At 35.7% G+C, this 14501-nt stretch overlaps 2 protein-coding genes across 2 annotated transcripts; both read left to right on the forward strand.

The window, feature by feature from the left end:
- The first annotated feature begins 1864 nt into the window (after positions 1 to 1864).
- LOC7492938 (uncharacterized) lies at positions 1865 to 5755 on the forward strand. Its single transcript, XM_002315016.4, has 8 exons — positions 1865 to 2128; positions 2272 to 2560; positions 3096 to 3167; positions 4084 to 4151; positions 4378 to 4534; positions 4979 to 5059; positions 5177 to 5266; positions 5353 to 5755. The coding sequence occupies exons 2-8, from the start codon at positions 2306 to 2308 to the stop codon at positions 5470 to 5472; spliced, it is 843 nt and encodes a 280-aa protein (XP_002315052.1). The 5' UTR covers positions 1865 to 2128; positions 2272 to 2305; the 3' UTR covers positions 5473 to 5755.
- Positions 5756 to 11014: 5259 nt separating this feature from the next.
- On the forward strand, positions 11015 to 12087 carry LOC112328887 (CLAVATA3/ESR (CLE)-related protein 45). The gene is given in 2 exon segments (XM_052456534.1): positions 11015 to 11674; positions 11853 to 12087. Coding segments are annotated over 2 exon segments (399 nt in total). The 5' UTR covers positions 11015 to 11383; the 3' UTR covers positions 11961 to 12087.
- Positions 12088 to 14501: the final 2414 nt, after the last annotated feature.

Below are 14501 nucleotides of genomic sequence, written 5' to 3' on the forward strand. Positions count from 1 at the left end.
TTTCCGTGAATCAAACAGGGGCAGTGACTCTCTTTTTTAGTTCTGGGATTTTTTACGTCTTGATCTCTCAATTATTTGTCTTCGTATTTGGTTCTTTAATATCACTTTGATTTTTTATTGTTTGTTTATCATGTTTGTGTGTGGTTAATGTTGACGAGACATTTTGTTGTTCAATTAATACTCGGTTGGACAAAAAAAAATTAATTTATTTAAAACAATTAAAATTTTAGGGACTAAATCCAGAGCTTAAAGAAATGTTCACTCCATTTTTTTGCCAAAATCAGAGACTGATTTCCACGGTTATGGAAGAAGTTCATGTCCATTTTTTAATCCTGGTCCCTTAACTGTTTGTTTTTTTAATTCGATTGGTTCACTTTGGTTTTATTTCAAGTATGAAAAAGAAATTCTCGGGTTAAATGGTGCTCGATCTTGCAAAACTATACAAATTTGGGATGATTTAGAATAATTAAGCGTTAAGGGATCATAATTAAAGATAGAACAAATATAAGGACTAAAGTGGAAGTCAAGTACATTGACGCTTGTGGTGCACATGCCAACAGGTATGAGATGTCCATCGTGTTTAGACGAAGCATAGGCGTCTCCTGACATCCGCGCGCTTGCTTTCACATGGTGGCACTGAAAGTAGCACGCAAAGCTCTTACACCAGTACCGACGTGTGGCGGCGGTTTGATACCAATAATCTTTTTTTTCTCATTCCTCCTCTTTTCTTCGGAAATCGAGTTATGCCTGTCAAAATTGAAAGGTGTGCTGTCATTTTGTTTTTATATCAAATTTGATTTTCGAACTTTTGACTCCTATTTGTTTTGTTTTAAATTGATGTTTTTTTTAATTTTACACCTCGGTAATTTTATATAAAAAATGATAATTATTTTTTTAACTGTTATTTGTTTTGTTTTTAATTCTATTTTTATATGATTTTTTTTTTAATTTCACCATTTAACATTTGGTTTCATTTTATTTCTATATCAAATTCAATCCTTATTCTCTTGATTGTTATTTGATTTGTATTGAATTCTTTTTATTATTATTTTTTTTTCAATTTCACCCCTTACCTTTTTGTTGATTGAGAATTTGACTTTGTGATTTTTTTTTGAATTTGTCTTCCATGGGGTGATTTTGATATCATGACCTAGGTCATGATTTTGAAAGATTAGCCCAAGTTAACTCTAGTCTTTTCTTTTAAGTCTTTTTTTACAATTGTTGTTTTAAAATTTTATCATTAAATATTGAGTTTATTAAGGATTGAATTTCTTTATGTTTTTTTTTATTTCTATTAAGTTATCTTAATCTCATGTCGCGGACTTGAAGGGTTAACCCATGCTAATTCGAGTGTTTTCGTTGCCTTTTTTTTTCAAGTTTTGCTTTTCAATATTGGTTGTTTTGATAATTAAGTTTCATATTTTGTTCATTTTGTTTTTTTACGTGGTCTCATGATCAAATCGTTAATTTTGAAGGCCGACTCATATTATTTTTTTGATTTATTTTTATTTTTAATTTTATCATTTAATATTTAATTTGTTAAGAATTAAACTTAATTTTCTTTTCTTTTTATAAAATTATCTCATTTTTATCACCAAACAAGATACAAGAGCTTTTAAAAATATTAAGAAAAAATCTTCCTGCATTTATATTTTTCGGTTAATCATTGATAATTTCTTCTGGGTTGGCAGCCCTACGCGTGGATAACCCCAACACTAATAATTAGGGGGTCCACATCTCTCGGTCATTTCAATTTTCAACACGTTATAATTCAAATTATATAAAATACCAAAACTATCCTCAACCCCCACCCCCAGAATTGGTCGGGAGTTGGTGAGCCATCCTAGAACCCCTCCTCCATTAATTAAAAACCCCGGTATTCTCTCGTTGCTTAAATCCCAATAATCCAACCTTCTTCTTACTATAATTATTTATTATACTAAAAACAATATCTTTAATTATATCATATTAATCGTGAAGCCCTAAGCTTGCAAAATCCTACATTACGCGCTTTTTACCTGCCCTCTCTCTTTCTCTCTCTCTCTCTGGTCTCGCCTGTTTTTTCGCTTAAATATCCAAACAAATCCTAAAACACATCGCGTAAATACAAGAAAAGAAAATTTCACAGGTGACCCAACCAAAAAAAATTTCACAATTCGTTTTTTGGTTCTCTCTTTAAATTTATCTCTCGAGATCCTTCGATCCGCTGTTTTGAAGCGTGATCCTAGGGTTTCAAATAAACTAATTTGTTCTTTCCATTTGTTTTTTTAGTTTGAAGAGGAGAAAACGAAATTAGGGATTGCAAATGAGTGATCACGTGGTGTTGGACGTTGACCAACTCATAAGGCCAGCGTCGACGGCGCCTGCTGAGGAGTCTGATAAGGCGATCGTCAAAGAGGCCGATGTCGGCCCTTCCTGCTCGAGGGCAAATGATGGAATCGATGATGGTATTTCGGGGGAGGAGGAGCCGTTGATTCAGGGGGCCGAGTGTCGCATTTGCCAGGAGGAGGATTCTGTTAGCAATTTAGAGAATCCTTGTGCCTGCAGTGGCAGCCTCAAGGTACAATAAATATTGACAAATTTTATTTTCTCTTATTTTGTTCGTATCTTAATCTCTTTAAATATTCTGAAATTGAGGGTTTTTGGTCAATGAAAAGGAGGGTAATAATTAATATAGCTTTAAAATGTCATTTTGTGCTCTTTAATGTTTGATTTCGAATGTAATTGAATTCAAGATTGGCCGGCCAGTGCCCGTGGATGATAGTTTTACTATGTTGGATTTAAAGCTTGATTTTTTTTATTCTTTGTTTAGTGTTTTACTCCTGTTAGACATCATTCGAGAATTTGTTGTTTCAGAGAATTGTATTAGTTTGTTTCTCGTGATTTTTTTTTGAGCCCGTGAGATACATTTTAGATAATTTGACTAAACTAGCAACTTTTGCTTCAATGGAATCTTGTGGCAAGAAAGAGAGCTCCTGTTTTTCCATCTCATCCCTTTTTAAATGCCATCTGATCCTAGCAGCCTTCAGATTGATGTTAGTCTTTGATATACACTTTTTATATATGTATTAACGGCTTCAATTTCTCTCATCCAGTATGCTCATAGGAAGTGCGTCCAGCATTGGTGCAATGAGAAAGGTGATATCACTTGTGAAATATGCCATCAGGTATGCTCATTTATTATCGTTTTGTAGTTGTTCTCTGTAGTGGGCTGCATGGTTGGTATCTTGTTGATCTGTATGGAGTGCACTGCTTCATGAATTTACGTGAATTTCTTTCATGAAAACTTGCCGGGCAATTTTGAATCTCACCTGCTATCAAAAGCAGCAGGAAGGCATAATGATCAAATTGCAAGTAAATAAACACTTCCAAAGCTTACAGGTGATGTTGGGGACCGTAGGTTTCCAATGGGTCACAGCAGGCTTAATTGATCAGGAGCTATACATGTAGAGGATGCGTTTGTGTATTTGAAAAAGAGATGTAGGTTTGTATACCTTTGACAATTTTTTGGATTTCATGGAACTGAGTACAAGAGGGCAGGAAGAGTATTGTCTTTAACTCTTCAGAGGTTTTTTGTGGTTAAAACTTAACTTCTGACATGTTGGATCATTGTTTGCAGTTGAATAGTTCTGAAATTATTTGTACTTGTTTTTTATGTATTTCTAGTCGATAGACATTATTTTTGGCTTATGTTTAGAATATAAAGTTGTACATTTTGGTATGTGGTAAGCTATAATCTTCTTTTTCTTATAAAAAAAGCAAATTGAACAGATGAATATACACAACATGCAAAATATATCATTAGCTTCTTGTGGTCATGGTGCTTGTAACATTACTAATCTAATCATTAAGAAGATTGCTCCTCAGCTTCCTCTTTTGAGATCTAGAGAAAAATGTCTGAACAGGACTCTGCCACACTTCTTAGATGAAAGTAGCTTCTACTATATTCTGATTTCTGCAAATACCATGTCTGTCTACTCCTGGAAAAATTTCCTAACTTGTGTAATTTTTTTTTTTTTTAATTTTCAACTTATAATAGATTATAGTTGATTTTCTTGTTAATCTTTTCTCTATGATGTACAGCCTTACCAACCAGGTTACACTGCTCCTCCTCGTCCACCTCATTCTGAAGATACTGGTATTGATATTGGGTATGTTTAAACTAGTATTTTCATTGTTTTATTAGTTATCTGTAATTTGCTCTTTGTTCTGGAATCTGGAATTGCTGGGGCTTTTTTTATCACTTGCATAAAATTTGACGCACGTAAAACTTCAACTTGGACCAGGGGTGTGTGCGTCAAAATAACTTTCATGTCGTTTACCAATCAATGATGATTTTTGCATCATCACACATTCTTTTGCTGATCCTTTTTGCAGTGGAGGCTGGACAATCTCTGGCACTCAACTGGATTTGCGTGATCCTCGCCTATTGGCAATTGCAGAGGCTGAGCGTCATTTTCTAGAAGCTGAGTATGATGACTATGCTGCTTCAAATGCTAGCGGAGCCGCTTTTTGCCGCTCAGTTGCTCTTATTGTAAGCCCTTAATTTCATAAATTCCTCTTATAGTATTTGCAGGAATCTAAAGTAGTCTTTTTCATGGCTCCACTTGAAAAGTTTATTCAAAATCATATGTGAATTGGTCCAGTTGGTCATTTGTAATATGAATTAAGGCTATTTACCAATGTGTCTGTTAACATGGAAGTATTTGTTTGCAATCATAATAGGATCATATTCTCTCAATACCTGGAGAATACTAGCAATATAAAGAAACCTGTTTAGATTATTATTTGGAGGCTTGAACAAACTACCTTCTAGATCATGTGGAAGTTCCCTGAACATACCAGTTGAGTTTCAATGCTGATGGATACTTGCATCTACAATTTCTCTTGCTATGCTTTCTTATTTGAGCTCTCATTTTTCTTTGATTCTCTATTCAATTGAGATTTGGTTTTAATCCCAAACTCACTCATATTGCAGTTGATGGCCCTCCTGCTCTTGCGTCATGCATTGACTGCTACAGATTCTGATGGAGAAGATGATGTATCTGCATTTTTTTCTGTAAGTTGAATTGGGATTACCGTCTATTCTATGGTGACGATGATCATTTCTTCATCATTTAGTGTTTTTTGGATTTTATGTTTTCACCAATCTGATGAACTGGTGGATCCCCTACAGCTTTTCTTGCTTCGAGCAGCTGGTTTTCTTTTGCCCTGTTACATCATGGCTTGGGCCATCAGCATCTTGCAGCGTCGTAGGCAAAGACAGGTCAATGTTTTTCCTTTCAGTTTTAATCTATTGTATCCTATTTGTATCGTTTGTGCTGAAGCTTGTACCATAATTTGGTTTAACAGGAGGCAGCAGCATTAGCAGCAACACAAGTAGCTTTTGTGCTACAATCAGGGCAACAGAGGGGTCTGCAGTTTACCATAGCACCGGGACCTACTGTAACACCTCACCAGGAACCTGTTTAATATACCACTAAATAAATGATCTGTAAAAGTAATGGAAGGATGAAAGAGACTGCCGTGAATAATTTTATCCTGAAAAATGTCCAACGGCCTGTTTATAAGGCCAAAATGCTGTCAATCGGTACCCTATCCTGTTTAAAATGTGTAAATACATTACATCGTGGCGAACACAGAAAGAAGAATTATAAAATCTGCTGGCAAACATGAGCGTCTGTCTCCTCCAGTATTTTGTACTTTGTTTAAACTTATTATGTTTCAAGGCTAATTTTCAATCTTTTCCTTCTAATTCGAGCGTTTAGTTTTCGTGCTTTGAATCTGGTTTTATTTTCTACGATTGGCACCATAATTTTATGCAGTACAGTGATCATCTTGTTTGTGTTATAAAGTTGAAAAAAGCTTCTTGCTCCAGTACTTCGGAGAAATTGTACCAGAAAGATTAGGTTCAGCCCTCCTTTTGAAATTAAGAACAGCCAAAACAGGATCTGGCCAGGCCAGGGTTCCTGCCCTGGGGAAGACCGAATAGAAGAATAGGAGGAGCTGATAGTAGTTGATGCTGGGGGTATTTGTTTTCTGAATAATCAAACTCCAGGTGGATGTGTTCCAGGGGAGGATCGTGATCTAACTGGCATTGGTTCACAGGAAAGATATCTTATGTAACTCACAAGTTTGAACCGCGAGACCAGGAGGGTAGATCGCAGCAGAGATGGCTCCATCTTCTCATCATCCTGTAAAGTGAAGAAGGGGATGGAGAGAAAATGCGTTGCACATCACAAAACAACTGTTGATAAAGCATCAGGTATATTACAGCTACTCTATTAAAAAAACTTAATAAGTTTATGGTGCTTCACTGTCCATACTATACTAAAAAAACTGAATAAGTTTATGGTCTTCACTGTTCACATGAACAGTGAAGCACCTTAGGTTTTTTTTTGTCAAATTTTTTCCTTATGTTCTATTATCAAGAATTTTTATTTCAATTTTTTTCTTTAATTTTTTATTGATTTTGAATTGGTTATCATAATTTTGAATTAATCATCATAATTTGCTTTGATTTGCATTTTATGAAGTTATTGCAATTTTAAATAAATATCCCAATATTTGATTGATATTCAATTTTTGCAAACATCTATTTTTATTATCATAACATTAGATAAAAAATATTTTTAAAAAATATTTTTTTAAAAATTCGTGGAGTTCATGATCCGGAACGCATGTTTTGTGAATTAAGTCTTGAAGCCTAATTTGACTTAATATGTTGTCGTTTCATTATTAATTTTTTTTTCAAGATGTCATCTTAAAGTTTTTTTAAAGTCATACCATATTTTTTAGTGGTTTTCCAGGTTGTACTTGGACTTAACAAGTCAATTAGGTCAAAATCAACTTCCATGTAGGTTAATTGTAAATCCGGGCTAGGCAGGAAGTTAAGTCGAAAGGTTTTAATGTTAACTCGTTAGGTCGAGTTTAATAACAATGTCAAATAGTTTTTTTTATAAAAATATCCCCTTTTCTAATTTTTTTTTCTTTTAATTGAATCCTTTATGATTTTTTTTTTAATCAATGTTATCCTTAATTATTTGATTGATTTTGAATTGATATTCATAATTTATTTTGATTTGCTTTTTACGAGGTTAACGCAATCTCAAACAAATGTTTTATTATTTGGTTGATACTTAATTTTACGAGCATTTATTTTTACTATCATATCATTAAATAAAAAATAGTTTAAAAAACAAAGTTATTAAACCCCGTAAAGTTCATGATCTAGATCGGAGGTTAAGCTGTAAAGTCCGAATAGATCTAATATGTCGCATTCTCAATATTAAAAAAAAAATAATAATCTTGAATTTTTTTTAAAAACAAAATCATGCTTTTTATCGGTCTTTCGAATTGTTTTTAAACTCTATCAAATTGATTGAATCATGTTAACACAATTATCGTACAATTTAATTTGAAACTCATGCAAAATAAATAGTTAGAATCCAAAATTTTTAAATTTCACATGTTGGATATGATTTAATAAGAACGATAAAGAATTACTCACGATTTGATTTTTTCTTTCATTTTTTTTTATCCAAATTGCATTAGTGTTCTCTCAGACTAGTGGTTGGATAATTATTTACTAAAAACAATCTTTAAGGTTGAACAAGGTAGCGCATCTCCCTTTTACTTTGTATTTCGATAACATTCTGTTTGCAGCTCTCACTTTTTGGCGTCTCTTTAGAACATATATGACTTACAATCGGGTTAATCAAGAATCTTCCTATGCTAAAGAAGTGATTAGTTGTTCCCAATTTGTGTTTCTAGAGAATGATTCAAGACACACTGACCTACAACGTGGCTTTTTGTCCCCTAAATTTCTCGGGAACTGCCTGAGAAAAACAAATATGGAATCTCGAAGGATGCAGATCAACATCCTAATTGGTGTATCATATCAGGTTCAAGACTTCATTGACAATGCTTGTTTTGGCTGGTCGAAGATGGCAACAGCAAAATTTAAAATATGTGAGGGGTGCCCTGATGAACTTGGATCCCAACACATATGGTTGTTGCTTCAATTGGTGCTTGTCATGATTTATAGTGTTATTTCAGTCTGTGGATACTCATTTTTCTTCAATTTCATACATTTTAGAAAACAAACCACCTTGTCACATGCTGGATTGCATACCAGAGAACCTACTTAAACCCAATAAGCAATTCCAAATAGAGATACGTGGACGGGGGCTGCCGCCTCCCTTGGTTTTTGGGGGAAGTATCCCCAATTTTTTGACGGGCCTGCCGAATCCTGAAAAATGGGTTCTTGGGAAAGCGTGGTAAGGGAGGTGCGAAGCTTGATAGAGGCAGAAACCGGGCCACCGGAACTATCGACCAATCTATGGGATCAAGGAAACTTTCCACTAGTCAGAATCCTGATAAATTCCGAACTCAAAGACCTCCAATCGTACAACAATGTCTGCAATCAAGTACTAGATGCTAGTTTCTATGGAAATGTAATATCATGTAATTTAATAGGAGAAATTGGTGTTCATTTTCTTCTTCTATTGCATTGTGTTGTAGCCAACATACCACAGGTCTTCTTTTGAGGATATGGAAGCGTTACAGACTCAAATTTGCTTTACCTTTAACAGAAACTACTCCGGCAACCTTCCTCCCTTCGCCACCTATGTGTGTTGGTCCTGACATGGCATTGGTGGCTTACTGAGAAGAAGATGATGGACTACGGAATATGGATTCGAGTCATTGCACGGCTTAACCTGCGGGCTCCATTGTTTTAACTTGTTGATGAAAGTACTGAAGAAAAGTCCCGACTTTAAGACCAGCCTCGAGAATCTACAAAGCCACAATTTGCAGCGTAGGGTTTCGCTTTAAAAATTAAATAAAATTTCCTTCTTTTATTATTATTATTATAGAATCCTTCCTTCCTTCCTTTGATTGCTACAGCTAATTCTATCTTACACCAAAGGGGGCATGGCCTGTGAATTAAGATTCCAATGTTAATAAACATAAAACAAATACAAGAAAGATTATTCTAAATAAGTACATTTCCCGTACCACTCAATCTAAAGAAGAACTAGAAGGCCACGCAGCCTCTCTCTTATTTGGCAAGGTTTGAATGAAAAGAATTCTCTTTAATTTGGCCTACAAAATTTCAAGCAGAGAGAGAGAGAGAGAGAGAGAGAGAGGGAGGGAGGGAGGGAGGGAGGGAGACGGTCATTTATGGTTCAGTACCCATGAGTCTGTGCATCACCCCCCCCCCCCCTCCTTTTTATTATAATATAAAATCTTTTTCTGCACCTCAACTATTAATTAATATGGACATGGCAGCGCAGTCAAATGAGGTTGAAAATTTATACGTAAAACATCCGTTCATGAATTTTTTTTTTAATAAACCGCAGTATCTAACGTACATTTAATGATTTATTAAAGGAATATAAAACCATTTTTTATGACTTCACTGAACAACTATAGTTTTTATAGTATTAATTTGTAGGAAAATGAGTTTCAGATAAAAAGCAAAATCTTAAAACGATAGAAAATAATATTTGCCAGGGACAACAAAAAGAAAAGGAGTGCTTGCTTCCCGAGGGATCTTCTGGCTCTTTTCTTCAAGAAAATACAGTTCAAATGCAACGTTGTGACTCAAGCCAGGTAAAGCAGGTCACGAAAATAAAATTCTCCTTTCTACCCTTTCTTTGGTTTTTGAAACTGAAGCCTTTAATCCGACGCCCTTCTTCAAAAAAAAGTAGGAAAAGAAGGGGGTGTTGCATATGCATTTGACTGGACAACGACACCACTTGATCATGAAAGCAACAAAACTATATATAAAAAAATGGCGATAACACTTGTCGGAAAATATTGTGCATCAGATACAGTGTTTAGGAGCTAATGGTCGATCCCAGTCCAGTCAGTGGATGAGCAAGCTCAAGTTCAATGCAGCAGTAACAATTTGATTCAAAATGTGATGAATCAGATACGGATGTCTAATTCGTCACACAATTTCGTGGTTAGAAACTCTCATGTCCCTGTCAAGCAGCAAACAATACTTCGAAGTGGATCGGCATATTGATCATGTGCATGGCACCCACTACGGGAGGATTTAATCCTTGTGGAAGATAGGGAAGAATAGAAAGCAAGAATGATTTAACCATTCTGCTTTATCTGGAGGATATAAAGCAAAGAATCAGCACATTAACAACCCATTCAAGTTGGGGTTTTGTTGCTTGGACCATTACTAATCACCGTTGTTAAACCACCAATATAAATATTCATTTAATAAAGTACAAGAACATATGCTTTAGAATGTTCCTAGTTGCATGTGGTTTATATCATAACAACAGCAACAATAACAGAAAAGTAAAAGAGAATAAAGGAAAAGATGGTCTTCATAAACAAACGAGAAAAATTTACAGCTTAATCCACACAGAGAAAGGGAGGAAGGAGGGTTGAAGTGGGTCTTCACTGGATCATTGAATGGGAGATTAAGAACTTAGCAACCCAAAGAAAGGCATAAAGAAACACATATAGCGCAAGAAACCAAGTGCTGTTGTTTTTGTTGCATAGGGAAGAGAGCTTGGAATTCTAAAGTGAGGAGGAGATCTTAGAATGGCATAAAGCAAGAGCTTGTTTCTTTTGGGGGCTGTTCTATTCCTCATTCTTTCCCCCTCGTATTTGATTCTTTATATGACTTGCCACTGTAGCAATCTACTAGTTCTAGGTGGCCTCATCGCTTGTGCTTAAAAAACAGAACTCCCCTTTTCTTAATACCAAAGTAACGATAATTTCCTAAAATACCCACCACATAAAACATGATCCTCATACCATAAGAATATATTTGTAACTTAACTGCGACAGCAAACCTGTTATTCGTAGAAAGCTTGCCTCAAATTATGAGCTGAGCTGAGCCTAGCCTAGCCTAGCTGAGACCCTAGCTGGAAAGACCATCGGCTAAGAATGAATATCAGCCCGCACAGTGCATGTCCACATAAGCATGGTCGGGTGATGTGGCAAGACATTTAAAGAGTTCGAGAGAGTGGTAGGCCTGTTTCAATGGACAAAAGCAAAACAAATGATAGGGATGTAGGGGAGCAAATGAAAAAAGATACTTGGCTTCTCAAGGGTATTGTTCCAACCCCTTTATTCATCATTGTCAGATTCTTCCATAACAGCCTTAATATGTTTAGAATGCAGGCTTATGATTTGGGTGAATCAAAAATCCCACCGGGTGTTCTGGGGCCCCTCCCTGCTTTTTTGCTTTAAAGCGCCCTCCAAATCCAATAAGGGATAAATAACAGGCATATATCCACAGGAATGGAGCATCACAATAGAAGGCTCACATTCTCAGACCTGTTTATCATCTCATTACTCTAAACAGAAACATCACACCTCTGCTCTTCTTGTTTGTTTCAGAGCAGAAACAATGGTTTTTTGTTCTCGTAGAGTGCTTATCCTTCTTATATGTATTGGGTTCATAGCAGTTCAACCTCGTAAACTTTATGGCTTGACGAGTGTAGAGGTGATCCTCAGACACGACCGAAAAGCTCACGGGACACTGCCACACAGCCAACGTAGCCTCAAGGATGTCGACATGCAGGGGATGGACACAAAGAAATCAGCCCAAGCAAACAAGACATTTGATCCAAGTCAAACAAGCAAAAGAAGAGTACGGAGAGGATCAGATCCTATCCACAACAGGTCTTGATATATTTGAGTTGTTTCTTCAAACAGAGGCAGGAAGAGCAAGTAAGGTGACAGCTAAAGAAGAAGAATAGCTTCTAGCAAAGCAGAGAAAACTAGACAGTGGTGAATATTTCTTTTGGAGAACTCTAACGAGGAAGGGTTGATTGGTTTTGCTTTTTATTTTATTTTAAGAGTTTGTCTTTTTATAGAGAGATGTGTATAGAAAAGCTATTAGAGAAAATGTTCACAGAGCCAGTATCATCTCTGTGCTACAAATTGAGATCATAATCAACCTCCAAAGAACACGGCATAGATGATGGTATGGCTCGCAGAAAGGAAAAAGACAGTTTTTTCTCCCCCCCTCAATCTTTCTTAGAAATTTGCACCTGTTTGCTTGGCTATATGCTTCTTTGCAGATTATAGTGATATTCCTTCATTAACAAAGTCTGTTCAAAAGTCTAACATAGAGAGGCAAGATACTTTGATTGATTCAAACTTAACCCTTGACATGTCTTAACCCAGAAGATCAACAACTCCACAACAAAGGTAAGCACTAATTAAATAAAGTTCTTACTCGGTCATACAGAGACCAGAAGCCTCGCAATTGATTTTATGCATATTTGTGAAGAAGACATACAGTTTTTCTTGGCTTTTCATTCAGAAATACTCTGAAACTCCACACCTTATTTAATGTGACATAAACAGGGCAGGTCTTGTATCTACCTAGAGAAGCTAAGAAGTCATATCGATATTGGCATACAAGATGATCGCTATTATGACCAAGGATGCACTCCCTTTCACAAGGCAGATAATATCTGTGATTCTCCTCATGACCTGATAAAACTAAGAGACGCTTCTCCATTAGATCATCCCAACTATCAGAGACTTAGTAAAATCTCCAATTATCTTTCCCACTTCAGGTTCAGGGTCGAATATTACACCCATACATTTGGACTTCCGCCTAAATATCACTGCTGCCGCGGCTTGAATGTACAGGATTATGAGCAGCAAAATATATGTACTCGGATAGAAATTCAGTGTCCTTCACTGCCATAGGACAGGGGTTCATCATGGCATGATTGGAGCAATTCATGGAGGATTAGTGGTTTGCATTAGTTGTTCTGACAAAAGCTTTTTTAAGTACCAGTTCAAATACTTTGGGTCTCCACCAAAGTAAAATTATTGGTAACATCATTGCTTTTCCTCATTATAAATGACCAGGAACAAGACAATGCATTAACATAAGGAAAGACATCTCTTTAGAATTATTTAAGGAATTTGTTCCGGAGCATATTTACAGAAAGCGACACATTGGGATTGGAGCAGAGAATAAGAAAGATAAGATATTAGAGTAAAAGTTGAGGAGGCAGGGTTTGGTTTCTCAGCAGCACCACTAACCCTTAAACTAACCTATTTGCTATTTCCACTCTCATCTTCTTTTCCAAGACAGCATCGCATCATAAAGCTATAATATTCAAGCCTAGAAAATCAACATGCTCACTAGTTTGCAGTTTGAGAAATCGAAATGAAACAACTAGTAAAACAGGACAAGTCTACTCTACAGGCTGCTTACACTCACTAATTCCAAAATCCTGTGCCAATCAAACACGATCTGTCCATTTCGAAACTCAACTAAAAACAGTTTGCTTACATGGGTTTTGAAGTATTTGATCAATACATGCATACAAGTGATAGCAGACAAAATGAAAGAGCAAAACAAAGGGCAAGATGAGGAACTTTGTACAAAGCAGGTAACATTGCCTATCTAATAGTAATAACACATAGCTCAAAACCATTTAGGCTGCCCGTTTATTCTTACGAACAAATAAGTAAAAGCATCCACAGAATTACAGAGTCAAAGAAGAAAATAAGAGCGAATCAAACTGAAACAAGCCAAACCCATTTATCAAAACAGAAAATAACCATACCCAGAAAGTGAATTCATTCAAACAGCATCCCTTTTCACTTCAACTTGCAAGCTTCAGACGAGTAAAGTCGTAATCTTGAAGGTTGAATAATTCTTTATCACCATTCACCAGCAACAAAGATGATATTCAATCTTAGACTGTATTTCTCAAAACCAATCTACGCCGTTGAACTTATTAACCACGAAGTTGATTCGCCTTTCAATTTATTGAAATCAAATCATATGTGCGATATGTTATTTGAATTCAACTGATAACTTACTGCAATTCTTATATCAGAGTAAAATCTTAATTCACATGATTAAATTCAAATTAGAATACGCGTGTAAATGAATTGAATTATCAATCTTTGACTAATATGACAAGTTCAGAACCTACCTTTTCTAGTACTTGAGATTCATGCGATTTTGTTTGCTTACATGACGTGACTTGTAGAAATAGAACTAGTCTAGAAACTTATTGCTCTTGTAAGTGCTTAGCTTCGGTTTATTGTGTTGTGTCAGTACGAAAAATACCATGGATCAAAGACATGCATGACAATTTGGTTACTATCATGAAATTGCTTAAATAAACAAGGGGCTGCCTGTTTATGCTTTTTCTTCGGTTCAACCTGTTTGTGACAACTGAAACTTTTCATGGTTGGTTAATATATAGTAGAAAACTTAATTTAAACCCTTAAATTTATTATATTCTCATTTTTGCACCTCTCAGATAGTAGAACTGCTATTCTTCATAATGACAGGTGAGAAATTGAATAGGAAAAATAGCAACTACTGATGTCCATCTCCAATTCTTCATGGTTTTGATGCGGGTGCATTCCTAGTAAATCCAGTATTCACATTCACCACTGGATTTGGAGTAGATGGTTCTTAACAAAGCTTAAAAGACCTGAGCTCAATCCAAAGAAGCCAACAAAGCTGAGAATGCCCGTAC

Source organism: Populus trichocarpa, chromosome 10, assembly GCF_000002775.5.
Source record: "Populus trichocarpa isolate Nisqually-1 chromosome 10, P.trichocarpa_v4.1, whole genome shotgun sequence".
Classification (NCBI taxonomy): domain Eukaryota; kingdom Viridiplantae; phylum Streptophyta; class Magnoliopsida; order Malpighiales; family Salicaceae; genus Populus; species Populus trichocarpa.